A 16,667-nucleotide genomic window follows, 5' to 3' on the forward strand; every position below is an offset into this window, starting at 1 on the left:
CATTGCTTCGTCTATCCTTGACACAGAACCACAGACATCTCCGCCGCCAATGGTGCGATGAAAGAAGGATGTGGACGGTAGAATGGAATGAAATTGTCTTTACTGACGAGTCACGCTTCTGTGTGCAATACCACGATGGTCGGATTCGAGTAGACACCGTGGAGAGAGGATACTGAACAGCTGCGTTATGCACCACCACACTGGTCTTGCACTGGTTATTATGGTATGGGGCGGTATTGGATATCACTCTTGTACGCATTGCCGGTACTTTAAACAGCCAACGCTACATCTCCGAGGTGTTGGAGCCAGTTGTCCTTCCTTAGCTTCAGGGCTTGCTCACAGCCATATTTTAACAGGCTAATGCGCGACCACACGTGGCACGCATTGTCCAAGGACTCTTCGTCAATCACCAGATTGAATTGCTTACCTGGCCGGCTCGCTCTCCGGATCGGATCTTTCGTCGATAGAAAACATGTGGCCCATGGTTGCTGAACGATTGACCCAGATTACATCCCAAGCTGTCACACCAGATCAGCTTTGGCAACGTGTGGAAGCTGTTTGGTCTGCTGTACCCCAAGAACACATCCAAAGTCTCTTTGTATCAATGTCGAGGCGTGTGGCGGAGGTGATCTCCAACAATGGCGGCTACTCTGGGTACTGATTCTGGAAGGAACCGCACTTCACAGAAGTCTATAAATTTAATTATTTGGTATTTGGTCAACATGTTATCTACTAAATAAATTTTGTTGTGAAATCTCTTGTCTTTCTTGTTGTTGCAATTCGGATGTCCAGCAGTGTACTTGAAAGGAATCGTGTTTAAATACGCTTGCAAACTTTTAAATGCTTAATTCCTACTTAGTATTTAGTACATTAAAAATGCTTTAAAAATTAAATTGCAATCTGAAAACTTCAATTAAGAATTTAGTACCTCATTGAATGAAATATAAATATTTCAAAAAGTTAAACAAAATTAATAAATTTTAAAATTAAAAAAAAATAGGATGTAGTCTTTGTATGCAGATTCAGCTTAAGAGCTAAAATCATGTTTAGCTAAAATTTTTACCTTCTACTGTAGCTAAGAATTTATCCCCTAGAAATTCAAGCTGTAATAAATAAAATTATACAGTATTTCAACAAGGTTTTAAAACAGCGATTATAAAAGATAGAAAGAAAAATTAATATATTATTTCAAAATAAAATATTGTCACGTAAAGTCTTATATGTTTTTTTAAATAAGACATGATTTGATTATTAATGACATAGCTACCCATTTATTTCACCGGTCATTTCTGAAAAAGGCCTGCAAAGTACTTACAGGGTAATATTCCCTCACAGTCAATATAACCCTGTAAGTGTCAATACTATTTATTCAACCAGGCCACCAATCAAGCTCACTGAAAATAATAAAAAAAAAATACTTTGAAAGGGTTTTCTTCGAAGTGTTTAAAAAGAAAAAACTAATATAAGAAGGAGTTGACTGGATTTGACATAACTTTTCACCAATATTTCATCCCATCAATCAAGTGATTTACTACAGCAGAGAGCAATAACTGTTATTGATGAAAAACAACAGCTTGCAGTTTCGTAGAGTAGATGAGCAGTGTTGATGGGCAGAGACAGCTTTTCAAAAGCCGCCTTACCCTATTATCCTATTATTAAAGCCCTGTATAAGTCAAGAAAAATTGTAAGAAGAATTGGCTCAAGTGTACCCGTAGGCAAAACCGGGAGAATTGTAATAGTACCAATAAGAAAAATCATCATAAAAATCGAAGATAAATTTAATGAAACCGTATTGGTAAGCCAAATCTCAGTAAAAACCAACAGAAATGAAACATGAGGTTACCAATCGCGAAATGCCCATAAATCCAGTAGAAGTACATAGATACCAGAATAAAACATGTGGAATTATGAAGGTAACTGAAATTCGCAGACTATGTTGGTATGAAACTAAAACATGTAAAATAAATTCTGTAAAAAATTTCAGATAAATATGATAAAACTTTAAATAAATTGATGCTTAAAAGCTTATGCCGAGACTATTATTGAAAATTTTTGGAAAGATTTCGATTATCGTGAAAGGGAAGTGACAAACAGCTTAGAGAAACTATTTTCGATAATCGTAAAAGGAAACTGACAGACAGTCGGCAGAAACGAAACTAGCAACCTCTTTAGTTGATCATCCAGTATCAAACCCTCCAGCAACACGTTAGAATCAAAATTCTTCCAGACGTGGCCTTTGTGTAATAACAAAGACAATCGTAGGTGCAAAATAGACTTTCCCCCTCATATTAATTTGCCCGTTTTTCGTGGAGCAGATCATGTTTAGGCACATTATTTGATATTTGCATATCTCTATAGACGACGTTTCTTCAGTTCCACACATCAAAATCCTGGATACGTTAACTTGCGAGGCTTGGTAAACAAGCTTCGTTGTTCCTCAACAAGAAATATGAAGCAATATTTGCTTGATAGTCTGAAAATTATTACCTTGCTCATCGAAACGTTTTCCCTCACTTTTATGAAAAGGCATTCGTCGTACTTGGAAACAATCTTTAATAATTGAACAAACGTATTTTAAATGCGGCTGAAATCATTTCAATCATTTTTAAAACATTCGGATATTAATAATAAATTAAGAAATTGAATGTTAATCGTTTATAGAGTTTATACACAATCTTATTAATAACAATATGTAGGTTAGTACTTTCAGCAAGTTGACTGAAAGTAAAGCTTCAATATGTCTCTGTCCTATAAATTTCTTGGCCACATAGTAATAGTAATAGTATTAAATTTAAGATTATCGTTTTCTGTCATACCTGAGATCCCACCATTTTGTGTTCATCTCTTCTGTTTTGATATCTCCACTGAATAGACCCCATCTCCAGAGGTCAATGAGGTATCCAGAAGGCAAAAACGAAACTTTATCCAAAGCAGTACGCAACAAAAAGTTCAGATCACCCTCTGGGAGAAAAAAGAATGCTATTAATACTTTCAAATAGATATCTAGTAATTAGGGAGATATTACTCTTAGCGTCACAAATAATAATTTTTTAGATGAAGTAAAAGATTTATAAAACTTATGCAAATTAAAGCGAATGCTATTTTTAGATTTTCGAAACTGAAAAATGAAATTATAATATTTATTTTATAAACTTGTATGTTACATGTAAATTCAAAATAATAGCTAAATAATTTTGTACCCAGATACGCAATGTACTCTGTTAGAAATTCCTTTCTAATATTAAGCAGTTATAGTTATAAATTGAAAGGTAAAGATCACATAGAAAGTCGAAGCAACATTTTGAGATCTTACTATTTGTCAGGCCAAGAGAAAGACAAATTTAAAAAAAAAATCTTTGACAAAGTCTGCTGGATTGCTTAACCAATAAATTCCTCTTGACAAAATGAAACGATTTTAAAATTTAGGAAGATTTAGTTATAGACAATTCTAACGTCAAAATATTATAAGCATCTTTCTTTGAACAGGGAATATAGATAAAATTGTTTTTCTTGCTTGTATGATAGCTAAATGACACTGAAATTCATCTGCAATTAAATTTTCCTGTGTGAACTAAGTATATTATATTTAAAATGACTAGCCGTTTAACATAGTTATCATGAAATAGAAAAATACATAATAATTTTAATGAATCCAGCTGGAGTACCTTTTCTAGTCCAAATAGTAATTAATAATAATATTAAATCAAAAACTGCGTTTTCTGTTTCTAAATTGCTTAGTATGTTAATCAGTAACAGACAAATTAAGTTAAAAAAATAAAAAATGGAAATTGTAAATTTAAAATTAGGGTATCGAGGTGCACATATTAGGCTGAAAGACTATATATGTTTAAAATTTGGTACCGCAAATTTTCTGCAATACGAGGAATTAGATTCTTTATTATTTCTTAATCGATATAAAGATTATAACTTGAATTTCTTAATATATGCAGAAGATATTTATGTTAATTTTATCTTCGGAAAATCGTATTACATGATAGTCATAGTAGGTTAAACCAACGATTGCAAAGCATGCAAAATTTTAAAAAAAAAAAAAAAAAAAAAAAAAAAAAAATTAACATGAAAAGAGTAAAAAATTCGTTGATTTTCTTATTGGGAAAATGCTATGAAATCACTAAAATGCTTGTATACTATATCTTTAAGCTGTGTGTTGTGTGCTGTTTACCATTGTTATTCCAAATCATACCCCTTACGGTACTTACGTATTAACGCAACCAGGCCAAAATTCGCATAAATTGCGAAATTTGGCGACCCTACTTACGGCAACCCTACGTGTTATACGTAGTTTTGTAAAAAGAGCATGTGGAGATTCACAAAAGTTTCCTGCATTTTCGTGCAAATTTTTGTAATTTATGAGAAAATAGCAGTGTACATGGATAAAGTCAAGAGTGTGCGCAATGCCATTTTTGTGCAATTCTGGGATGTTTTTTTAAGTAAAAATAAGTCGACGTGTACATGGTTATGGCGAATACGGTTTTCAATCAGTCCTAAAAGCAACAGCCAAAAGATTTCCGCCGAAAAAATAATTCTGCAACTTATTCAAATTCGAAACCGGAAGGGTTTAATTGCTATTTTATATTTTAAAACAAAATAATATAAAAAACTGTATTAAAAATTATTTGTAATTAATAAATGTACATTTTCTTTCTATTCATACTTTTTTACTCAAACTTACAAATAGCGCCAACCTGGTTGCGATAATACGTAAGTACCCTACTTACTAATGTTCATGTAAACGCTATATTTGCATCAAAAACTAAAATATTCCGATTTTAATCTAACATTTAAAAAAGTTAAAGGTAAAAAAATATAAAAATATTAAAAATATATGAAAAAATCATGTAATTAAATAATCATATATTATATAATTATCTGGTACTGGCTATGCAGATTTCAATTTAACACCTGAAATAATGTGAAGTTAGGAAGTTGCCACAGGTTTACTGTTTTAAGAATTAATTCCCAAAAAATCAAGGTTAAGAAAGGTAAAACTAGAAAAAACAGTGCAATAGGAGAAGTTTAGATTTTATTTGACTCAAGTCATTAATTCATATACTTATTTAATCAAGACAATTATTTAAGACATGGCTGTGCAGTTATTTCATTGGATCACTTGCTTATGATGCCTATAGAGTCTTTCTCTCTTGTTCCACATAAACTAGAATAGATCCTATAATGACCTGACGAATTTTCGCGCAGGCGTGAATAAAACTTTTGACTCAGACGAAGGGTAAAAATAACCCTTTATTAATTCAAAATAGTCAACAGAAAAGGCACGGGGCTTCCTGCGTTACAAAAACACCGTCAGCTTGCGGTGAAACTAAACGTAGAATATAATACAAGTCAAACCTGAAATAAATAGCACTTAAGTTACGCCTACTCACAAGAACCTAATCGGCGTGAGGCTAAATCTGATAAGGCCAAAGGGCTTACTTACGTAACAGCGAAATAACAACTAAACGTGCGCTTGGCTAGCGAAACACGCTCTGAATAAATTGAGATATTCACAGGTTTAAATAAGCACCTAGCTAACTTTAAATTTACATCCTGCCTAGAGAATGTGAAGGGAAGTTGAGAAGTCTAGAATAGGTATCAAACTTAAAATAAATTTGTTATGCAAAATAAGAAAACCCCTACAGGCCTATGCAATAAACATCGCGGATGAGGCTTCTTTTAAAGTATTTAAATTTTAGTGAATAAGTGATTGTTTTTAAAGCATTGTATTTTCTTATAACTACTCTCGACAGTAAATTAATTTAGAATGACTCTGGTAATTGTTTAATATTTTTGGTTCAATTATAATCTAGGAAAAGATAGCTTTGATAATTATATTAATATAGCTTAGTCGCCTACAAAATTTGTAGATTTTTTTAAAATATCATAGTACATTGTAAAATCGTTAATAATCTAAATGCTAGAAACACTTTTTTTTAACGTAACATTTCTAAATGTAAAAAAATCAATTGTGTGTGTTCTCTTTATACTAAAATCTCTTTTTAATATTAATATTTACTTAATAAATATTAAAAAAGATTTATAAATATGCCAAACCAGAATATTAAACTTTAAGCTAATTTGTATGAAACTAAGTAAACTTTTTAAACTTAGAAATAAAACTTTACGTAAGATAACTGCAGTAAAAATATCCTAAAAATATTTTTTTAAATCATGAACAATACACACGGACGCAAAATATATTTCTAAGCATTTCGCTCTTATATGTATGAAACTTTCAGTTTATTTTAAGAGAAAATGTTGTTTTTTTTTGGCCCTCATTTGATTATTTGCTCTCTTTCGCTCTTTTGGTTTTACTGTTTGCTTCGAATGAGGTAATTTTTAACTTTACCTGGATCATCAGCAACTTCTTTCAGTAATCCAATCGACTTCAAGTGTTTTGGCGTTGAGACAGATAAAGCTAAAACATCTCCGATAGCTTCATGGAAACCTGAAATATGAATAAGATATATCAGATTAATTACACTGCTTAAGCTCACTTGTTCTAGAATAAGGTAGTAACTATAATAATAATTTAATTTTCATAATCCATTTCAGCCCTTTTAGACAGTAGGAAAATGAACTTCCTAAGATCGAAAGGAAGAAACCCAGACTGTCGTAAGTCAGGTCTTATCTAGAAGAATCTGTCCTATTGTCTTTCCGCCAATGGCCCACCAGTGGTGGAGGGGTAAAATCGCTGAACACTGGTAGTTCGGTCCGATGTTTGAGTCCCGCAAACGGGCTGGCTGGCTGAATGTTTTCGTTTTTTTTCCCATGTGCAACGTCATACGAGCCAGTTTGTCTTAGAAAGTCCTTTACGAAAGCATCCCTCACCTTAGGCAGATAGCTCTCGAGGCTTTACCATAATCACAGAAACCAAAACCTCCGCCGATGATTCACTACAGAAATTTGCAAGGATTATATATATTCAGCAACACCCAGTATAGAAGTAAAAGAAACAACACTGAAGGTAATACTATAAGTCACTTTTGTGGAACGTACAGGACAGGCTAAAATTCAGAGAGCTTGAGGAACCGGTTTTTTTAATTAATGAACCAAATGCACTGATATGAAATGCAATACCTGCTGAACAGATGGAGATTTAAAAATGGGCCGAAAAGCAAGCTTAGATTGACGCAGATTTTGCATAAAATTCTATCGATTTCAAGGGGGATCGGACATTTGTTGTATGATTTCATTTTTATAAATATCATGTATGTATTTAATATCTCATTTTTCATTATTATTATTATTCTGAAGTAGCGGCTCTCGTTTACCGCCCTCTTCTTTAGTATCGTCTCTCCTGCAATCGAGCGACCTCGTGATACGCTTGTCGGCCAAGGGGAGATATGTTCTTTCGATCGGACACACGGTCTTTTGAAAACAGAATACATTTATTAGTCCAAAGGGGCTTTGTCCCTGAGGGACCATTGTTTTCGTTTTACGATTTTGCGTCGAATCACTCTGAATGTCCGTTTCACTTTTCAAACTCTTACCACCAAATATTATTGCTCTGTATTATATTTGAAGAAATTAAATAATGAAGAATCTGCATAAATGTATGTATGTTTCTGGCATTGTGATAAAACAACGGTACCTAGAGCCATCGAATTTTAAATGACGTAATCCTACTGCGAATACAGGCATGTGGAAGAACAAATTTGAAATTTGGAATTTGTTTTATTATCGATTTCATATTTTGTAAATCTTTAAAGAATTTTTGACTAACAAACTCAACGATTTGAAAGCGCAACAATCAACATGGCAACAATCAACGGGGCCGGGAGAAACATTTTTATCTCCAGCGTGCGGAACTGTGTATCGGAAATTCTAAAGATAGGCTCATTTTAAAATTATTTTGCGGCATTGCTATTGAACTGAAATTTATGATTTAAATGCGAAGAACATGATATTTAATAAATAAAGGTAACACACAAAACGTTAAAAAAAGGCCCTTTAAACGTAATTTAAAATCTAAAACCTTTCAGATTTTTTTTTTTCTTTCTTTCTTCTTTCAAAATCCTACTGCGAATATGGGCATCTAGAAGCCCAAACTTGAAATTTGGAATTTGTTTTATTATCGATTCCATATTTTATAAAACTTTAACGAATTTTTGACTAGCGAGCTCAAGGAAGGATCAAAGCGAGCAATGGCAACGCTGTGAAAAAAAAAAAAAAAATCTCTAGCGCGGGAGACTGTGTATCGAAAATTCTAAACATATGCTTAATTTAAAATTATTTTGCAATATTGATCTTGAACTGAATTTTATGGTTTAAGTGCGAAGAACATGATATTTAATAAATAAATGTGACATCCAAAATGTTTAAAAAAACTCCCCTTTGTACGTAATTTAAAAGCTGAAATCTTTCAGATTTTCTTTTTTTATTTATAAGTTCTTTTTCTTAAAGAGCGAAATATTTTTTGCAAAAAGAAGAGGAGAGGATACTTTGTTCATATGGAAATTAATGCGCGAAGGCGGGAACGAATATGACCGTTTTTCGAGGTAAATTTTGAACGCTTTGAAAAGAACTGTGTTAGAATTAATATCATTAACAGAAGATAAATTTTTGTGAACCTGTAAGGCTTAAAGAAATCTAGTTCACACACAAAGGAAAAAAAAAAAAAAAAAAAAAAAACTTTTGTGGACAATTTTCTCAAATTCGTTGAAATTGCTATTAAGTACCCAACTATGATTTACTATTGTAGATTTATTTATTTCCAAACACTTTTATTCTTGACGAAGGAAAGTCTGTCTTATCGCTTCGGGGCCCACGAGCCGCCAAGCGGTAAAGTCGCTGAATACTGGTAGTTCGGTCTGAGATTCGAATCCTGCGAACGGGCTGGCTCCATGGGCGTTATCGTGGTTTTCCTCACGTGTAACGCGTATACGAGCTAGTTTTCCTTAGAAAGTCCTCCACGAAGGCATCCCTCCCCTTAGGCAGATAGCCTTAGTGTGCTTTGTCATACTTAAATAAACCAAAACTTATCGCCTCGAAATCAATTAAAAAAATCTATGCCAACATGGGCTGCTTTTCCGCTTAATTTTAAATTTTACACTTGCGTGTTTGTCTTGGATGTAGATACTGAGACTAGTTTCGGTAAGGAAGAAGACATTTCTTATAAGTTAGGTTTTTTTGTCCTTTCGCAAAGTCAGGCTTTTCCAACTAGATTTTTTACAAGCCAGATATAGATGACAGATATAGAGAAGTCAGTTATAGGTAGCAAAAAAATAAATTTCTTTACAATCATAAGCATATTTTTAAAATTTATTTATCTTTGATATTATCATAAGTAAAGAAAACATTTTCATTTCATTAAAATTTTTTTAAATTGATTATTGTTGTTAATAGAAAAACGCTGATGTTAAGGATTAGGCTGAGCTAATTTTTTTTCTTGTTTACATCAAAGAGATAAAGGTAAATTCATAGTCGTATGAAACTTTCTCAAGTTTAGAATCCCTTTGTACCTGCGCTTTTGCAAACTCGAGCACAGAATAATTATTATAAGCTCTTTACTCTTGAATTATTAGATTTTCATTATTCATTTGCGGAATGTATTAATTTTAAAATTAAAAATAACATTACATAAACGGAAGGCAATGTTATGTTACTTTTTTATTAATATAATGTTGAAAGGTTTTAAAAATTTTTAAAGAGATGTAAAAAAATTTTAAAAGCGCCGAAACAAGAAGACGTCTTGGGGGAAAGATGCTTAATTATACTTTTTTTAAAAATTTATTTAATAACGTGCTCCGCGATTAGGCACTACACAGAAAAGGAGGGATGCGCCATGGATGGCTTTTTAAGGCTCGCATGCACTTTACATATGGGGAAAACAACAGAAACGCCCATGCAGCCAGTCTGTTCACCGGGACTCGAATCACAGACCGACTTCAGCTGACTTTTAGCAACGGAACTGGAAGTAAATGAGGTTTCTAATCTGGTAGCGTGATAATTCCATCTCAGACAGCTTGTATTTAATGATAATGATTTTTTTTTTTTTTTTTTTTTGGTAATTTCCACAACACAGTGTTCTAAAGCAAGTCTCTTTCTTTCAAACGCCGGAACTCGTTTGACAAAATATGATTAAATACGCCAATGCGAATTTGTTTGCGCAAATGATGTGTTGGGTGGCGGGAAACTTTCGTTAAAACCCGATAGTTCAATAGATCAACAACTGAAAAACATTAATAACTGAAATTAATTAAAAAGTTTTATGTTAATTTTGTTTAATCCTAATACACGTTAATGAAATTTCTCAATTATCAGTATCTTACTCGGGATTTTACAAGAATTTTCTTTTCTACTAAAAGCAATTCTCGGTGAATGGTGTTATTCACCATATAACTATTAAAATAAACGTCATCTGCCTCGTAGGTAACACTATCTTCATTTCCGTTTATAGTATTGCTGATTTATTTGATTGATATATTTGAACTATCGGATGATTGTTTTTGATCTAATTCTATATACATTTCGACCTGACACTCAGCTTTAACTCACTTGATAGGCTTAGCTAAAAGAGACGACAAATTATTCGACACGTTAGTGATTTATATGGCGATTTTATATTTGGCTTATGGGCCCACCAGTGGCCGAGCAGTGAAGTCACTGAGCACTGGTAGTTCGGTCCGAGTTTCGAATCCCGCGAACGGGCTGACTGCATGGGTGTTTTCGTGGTTTTCCTCATGTGTAACGTGTATACGAGCCAGTTTCCCTTAGAAAGTTCTCCACGAAGGCATCCCTCCCCCTAGGCAGATAGCCCTAGTGTGCTTTGCCATAATTAAATACACCACCATATATTTAGCTTATGCACAGTTCTCCGTTTTGACTGAGTTTTTGGTGAAAGTTCTTACTTCTCAGCTTGTATAAGGATCGGGTTATATTCGGAATTATACGATATTAATTAAATAAAATTTAATACTGGACTTTTCGTTTGCATAAAACTTCTTATAATTTAATTAATTTTCTTATAATTATAATTAATTCGATCAAAAAATTCATATGAAATTTCGAAGTTTAAATGTTAGTCAAAATGCTTTTAATGATTAATCAATAGATAAAAAACTCGCTTTATTATTAAAATAATTTAAAGTTAAGATACAAAAATTATTAGCAATTAAATTTAATACCACATATTTAACTAAATATTCAGGAAACTTAGTTAGTGCCTTAAAAAGTTTAAAATTTTGCTGCTTACATGAGCATCCAAAATGAAGCTAGAATAAAAATATATGCTTTTTCTAAAGTTTCTGCTGTTCAGCAAAATATCAGCTATATTTTCGCAGAATATCAGCTATATTTTAGCAAAATATCAGCTATATATTTAGGGTATCAGATTTTCTGTACTGTCAAAACAATTTGTGTTTGAGTTTCGACTAGCTTACCAGGATTAGCTCCTTCTCTGAAAACATTGGGTTGCCTGGCGTACTGAAGGAAATATTGAATGTGACCCATTTCATGATGAACTGTTATCAGATCTTCCATAGTGATATCTGTGCACTGCTTAATTCTGAAAGAGAAAAAAGCGAGTTTCATGAATATGAATTTCCTGATTAAAGATTGCGTGCTCAGCTTCGAAAATAGCAGTTTATCTATATTTAAATACTCTGAATACGAAATGAAATCATGAGACTGAATTTTAAACTGAAATTTATTTGAATTAATCCCAAAATGTTGAAAGAACCACTAAATAACTGACCAACCACTAACGTAACTAACACCAGAATACTGAAATGCTACCAGCTATCGGCTGGCAAACTACTATAATAAATCTACCAACGTTTAAAATTCTCCCGCCATACCATGATCACGTGACCCGGCGCACAATTGTAAAGTGCAAAGACAAAGTCCTAGCCTACTGATTACATAATTTTTCCTTCAATAGCAGTAGCACACTTAAGCTCAGTCCATATCGTTATGTTTTTAAAACTTACAAGTACCGTATTAGCAACAAATACATATTGAAATGTATTCGCGGGGGCATTATATTGCTTCGGTAACCGCAAGTTTGAAACCACTGATATGCAACAAAGAAATTAACACAATTCTGCTATCGAAATCAGCGCTATTCATATCAGCATTTCTAATTCATGCGACGCAAACCGAACCATCAAAGGTATCCTGCATTTGAGAATGCTAAAATTCCTCTGCTGCATTCCATATCAATGGTTTGCAATAAAGGGATTCATATATGTTCTCGAGTGCTGACAATGCTTTTGTTCACAACGATTAAAAAATTTTCTAAAGCTTTATTTTTAGAATACACTTAAATATCCTATGGTATATTAATAAGTAAGCATCAGTGGTAATCACATATATAAAGTTATAGAATCATATAACATCATGCTTAGAACACTTGCTATAGCACATTTTAAACAGAATGCAAAATCTGCAGATACGTTTTATCCCAATGTAGCCAATTTCAAATTATTCATTCGTTAATATATGGCTAGATTCTATAATAAAGCTATGGAACTTCACCATATGATTTATAGACGTATCTCAAACGCTCGTCCCTAAAGAAAACAAATTATCCCAAAATGTGTGGTTTGATTGTACTATAATAAAGCAATGGAAGTCCGCCATATAATTTCTAGATTTTCATAATTTTTTTTTAATCTCAAACGTACGCAATTAAACATAAAAATTATCCAAAAATGTGTGAAAAACTGCAATAAACGTCAATATTATGAGTTCAAAAACTGATACAAAACAAACCTCTGTTACAGTTCTAATAATTTCATAAAGTTGTTATTTGTTGTTTACTTAATGCTTTTGTTTGGATAAGAAAAAAAAAAAAAAAAAAAAAAAAAAAAAAAAAAAAAACTTACCTGTAATCTTTACCATTGCAGAAATCCCAAGCAGAGGCATGGCAAATAATTTCGCGATCCTTCGGTTTTTCTATGAGTGAATGTTTCCAAAACTCTTCTGGCATTGGTTTTAGGCCTAATGAGGTGAAGAATTCCTCTGATATCTTGAACATTTCTAGTGCGGTCATATTCTGCATGAAGAGGATAATTTTTACAAAAAATAGAAAAGTATAATTTGCCGGATTTATAATTTAATATCAATGTTGCATGTTAATTTCATTAATTAGTTTTGTAGCAACATCTTTAAACCTAGTTACTGTAAAATACATATGCATGAAATTTGATTTAAAAGGAAAGAAAATTTAGTATGAGAGAAAGAAAGTTTAGTATGAAAAGTTAGATTCATCAGTTAAGCTTTCATACTATTAATCAGTTTAAAACTGGATGGGTTAAATGACCTAGGCTGAGAAGGAACATACCGCAGTAACAGAAGTTATGAGATATTTTTTATTCAGAAGAAACAGCATATAAGGTAATTTATTAAACGACTTTATTTAGTAATTACAATCGAACTTCTATTAGCGGATTTCTGTTTTAGCAGATACTGCTCATGAATGGGCATGAATTCTAAGAGTTGCCTGAACTCTCGAATTAAACACAAATGCACCTGATGGGCATTCTATGGTAATGGATAAAGAATAGGTTCTGTAAATATCCACTATCAGGAGGTTCTACTGTGCATGAGATTTTAACTAAATTTAATTTTCTATCAGGTGCTATCTTAAGTAATAACAAATCATCATATTTAATTTTTTCTGAAGTTTATCGATCTGTTTTAAGGACACATTTTTTATTTAAAAAATATTACTTTACTTATTTTGGTAGATTAGAAGATTAGAGAAAGTTCAGAGATCTCAGACTAGTTTGAAGTTTCAATATTTTAGACCTAGATTGTACATTTCATCCAAACTACTTTTAATGAGTTGCATCACTTTTAAAATATCCTCATTAGTCGATAAGAGTAATGAGGATATTTTAAAAGATAAGATAAAATTATTATCCTTTTTCTGTTAACTGATAGAATAGTTATCGGTCCGTCATCTAAAATGGTCCCTAATTACTATATTTATATACTTTGCTTATATTAATTACTGTACACATAAATTCTGAGAAACTTAGACTACATGTTTTCTTTACTTTTTTGCTTCCCAAAAATTAAATTTCAGAAAAAATTTTCTTAAAACAAATGTTTCAAATTCAAATAAAAGAGACTAGATATCCTTAGACAAAATTCCATGAAAATTTGTAATTTTATTGTCTGACCATCCCTTCCTTTAAAAAACCTTAATTTAAATCTGAATTGGAGTTAAAACAACAGCCCGTTCTACAAACTACACCTTCCACAATAACCCGAACGAATGGTAAGCAAAGGGAAACAATACAGTAATTAACTAGATAAGATTTGGTTTATTTGATTAAAAGAATGCATAATAGGGCTGTTTACCTGAAAGGATTTTCTAAGGGAAACTGGTTTATATCCACGTTATGCACGGGAAAATACACGACATGCAGCCAGTCCGTTCTCCTGTAATCGAACCCAGGTTAAATTACTAGTGTTCAGCGACTCTACCGCTTGTCGCTGGTGGACCAGTTGGGGAAGGTAATCTATCTATCCCTACAGTGGCTAGTCCCTTCAATGTTCAGCTCTATCTGAGAAATTAACGTAGGCGCCAGCATAATTTGATTCAGAACTTAGGCCGAGAATGTATGTTTTTGCACATCCAATATGTTGGATTCCTTCATTATTTTAAGCAGAACCTGTATCATATATGCTGCAAAAGTTTCTTTCGCATCGTATGCTTATATCTAGATTTATATTTCAAGCACGTTGCAGTTCATATTTTAAGACATGTAATTTACTTCAGACACAAACATTATGATATCAACTTTATGACATTAACTTTATGATAAACCTTGGTACATTATAATGGAAAATACTGAAAATACTTAGACAACTGAGATGGATTTTTTTCAAATCCCTTCATATTAGTATTTAGTCAAATGCCTTATCAATCTGCTTTAGCAATTATAGAAAATTCCATGTTTTTAATGCAGTTAGTTCAAAGAAAGTTTTACGGAAAAAAAAAAGTTTATTAAAATTTCTAGGATTTCTTGTAAATTTTTGAATGCTAATCAAATAAAAAAATACTCTCTCGTCAGAAAAAAAAATTGGGCAGAGAATTTTTTTTAAATGCATTCTGATGCAAGGTACGGCATGGAGTCTTAAAGGTCTAACGTAGTCCTATGTTAAATCATCCCATGTAAATTGGATTGTTCCTGGATATTCCTACCGATTTTGAGGTTAGGTAGAAACTTGACAGAGCAATTCATAACGTCACAGATATGTTATATTAAGGACAGATGAGCCATGGCAGAATGTCCATGGCTGCAAGGTGAGCCTCTGAAATGCTAATAGCATGAGGACGAGCGTTGTCTTGCTGGAATAGAGCAATGGGGTGGACGTTCACAGATGGCAGGGTTACTAGCCGAAGAACTTCATCAGCATATCATTGTACTGTCAAAGCAGCTGTGATGACGACTAACGGTGATCGAGCATAGAAATGAAAATCTAAGCCATTTCATGAAACCCATTTGTCTGGACATGTGACCACAGAACCCTCTCATTAGAGCCGACTATGTTGCTTTGTTTGCGAATGTATTGGTCATCTACACCAAGACAAAAGCAAAGCTCATTATTAAAGATTATTCGCTGCCATCCAGCTTGCTTTATGATGCTCTTTCGAGGGATATTGCAGTCTGTAAGGACTTTGCTGGGGTGTTAAAGTACGTCGTCGTAACGGCATGTAAAGCAGCGGCATGCAGCAGTGTACTAACGATTACTGAGACGTACAAGATGCATTAGAAAGGAGATCATTGCTTGTTGAATGTACACAATATGACAGGTTGGAACTCTTCAGGCATGTCAGAAAATTCTTCGTCTTTCCCTTTTTGCTGTCTGTGAAATTTCGCAGAGCCATATTGTGGGTGCATATCTTCCTAGTCAAGTGCCATGAACAGCGTGTATCCGGAATATATGCACGGCAAATATAGCATGCAATACGATGAAATGACATTCCGATTCATATTGTCGTAAGATCCCTCTCAAACAGTTGTTGAAATTGCTGCCAATTTCGTATCAAAGGTATAGCATATTTTGAATGAATGCTTTCAGTGCAATAACACTAGTAAAACAAAACTGCGCGTATTGGGACGACCCTTTACATAACGGCAATTAGCCTCTCTCTTGGCTGATACTATTTGTGTTCAAGAGTGCAAAACTTAAATCATCCGCTAATGTAAAAGTAATTAAAATATATGCTTGGTTTATTTAGGTAAACTGCTTTCTTGTAGGTAAAAGCTTTCGCGTAATTTTTACGTAAATAATAAAGATTTTTAAAAGTTGTAGATAGTTCTGTATGACGCCCTAATACTTAGAAACTTTCATATAATATGAAAATTAGAACGACTACTTGAGTATCTGGTAAAATATCTGGTTGACAGTTGACAAAATAAAATTTTCAAAATGTTTTTTCATTATTGCGGTAGAGTTTATTATTTAATTAAAAATATATAAATGAAAAGGTAACAAATGAAATACTGATATGTGTTATATTTTTAATTTATTCTAAGGCGATATTAAAATAACTTTTTAAAACGAATTTTTTTCCAGCAAAATATTAGAAGCTCTGTAGAAAATAAATTCAATTTTATTTTGTACAAAAGTGTCACCTTAAATCAATATAATCAGAATTTCAAGTAGGGTATAAAGGTTATAATTGCCTC

The 16,667-nt window shown here is 32.7% G+C and overlaps 1 protein-coding gene across 1 annotated transcript in view; it reads right to left on the reverse strand.

The window, feature by feature from the left end:
- Nucleotides 1-16,667, reverse strand: part of LOC118195242 (uncharacterized) — a 97,121-nt gene that overhangs the window by 8,613 nt on the left and 71,841 nt on the right. The window contains exons 7-10 of the mRNA XM_035366499.2: nt 12,846-13,015; nt 11,400-11,524; nt 6,365-6,463; nt 2,817-2,961 (exon numbers count right to left, since the gene is read on the reverse strand). Of these exons, the coding sequence (XP_035222390.1) occupies nt 2,817-2,961; nt 6,365-6,463; nt 11,400-11,524; nt 12,846-13,015 (539 nt within the window). The remainder of the gene's footprint in view (nt 1-2,816; nt 2,962-6,364; nt 6,464-11,399; nt 11,525-12,845; nt 13,016-16,667) is intronic.

Source organism: Stegodyphus dumicola, chromosome 6 (genome assembly GCF_044657685.1).
Source record: "Stegodyphus dumicola isolate Sdum_Otavi_A_Nest chromosome 6, ASM4465768v1".
Lineage (NCBI taxonomy): Eukaryota > Metazoa > Arthropoda > Arachnida > Araneae > Eresidae > Stegodyphus > Stegodyphus dumicola.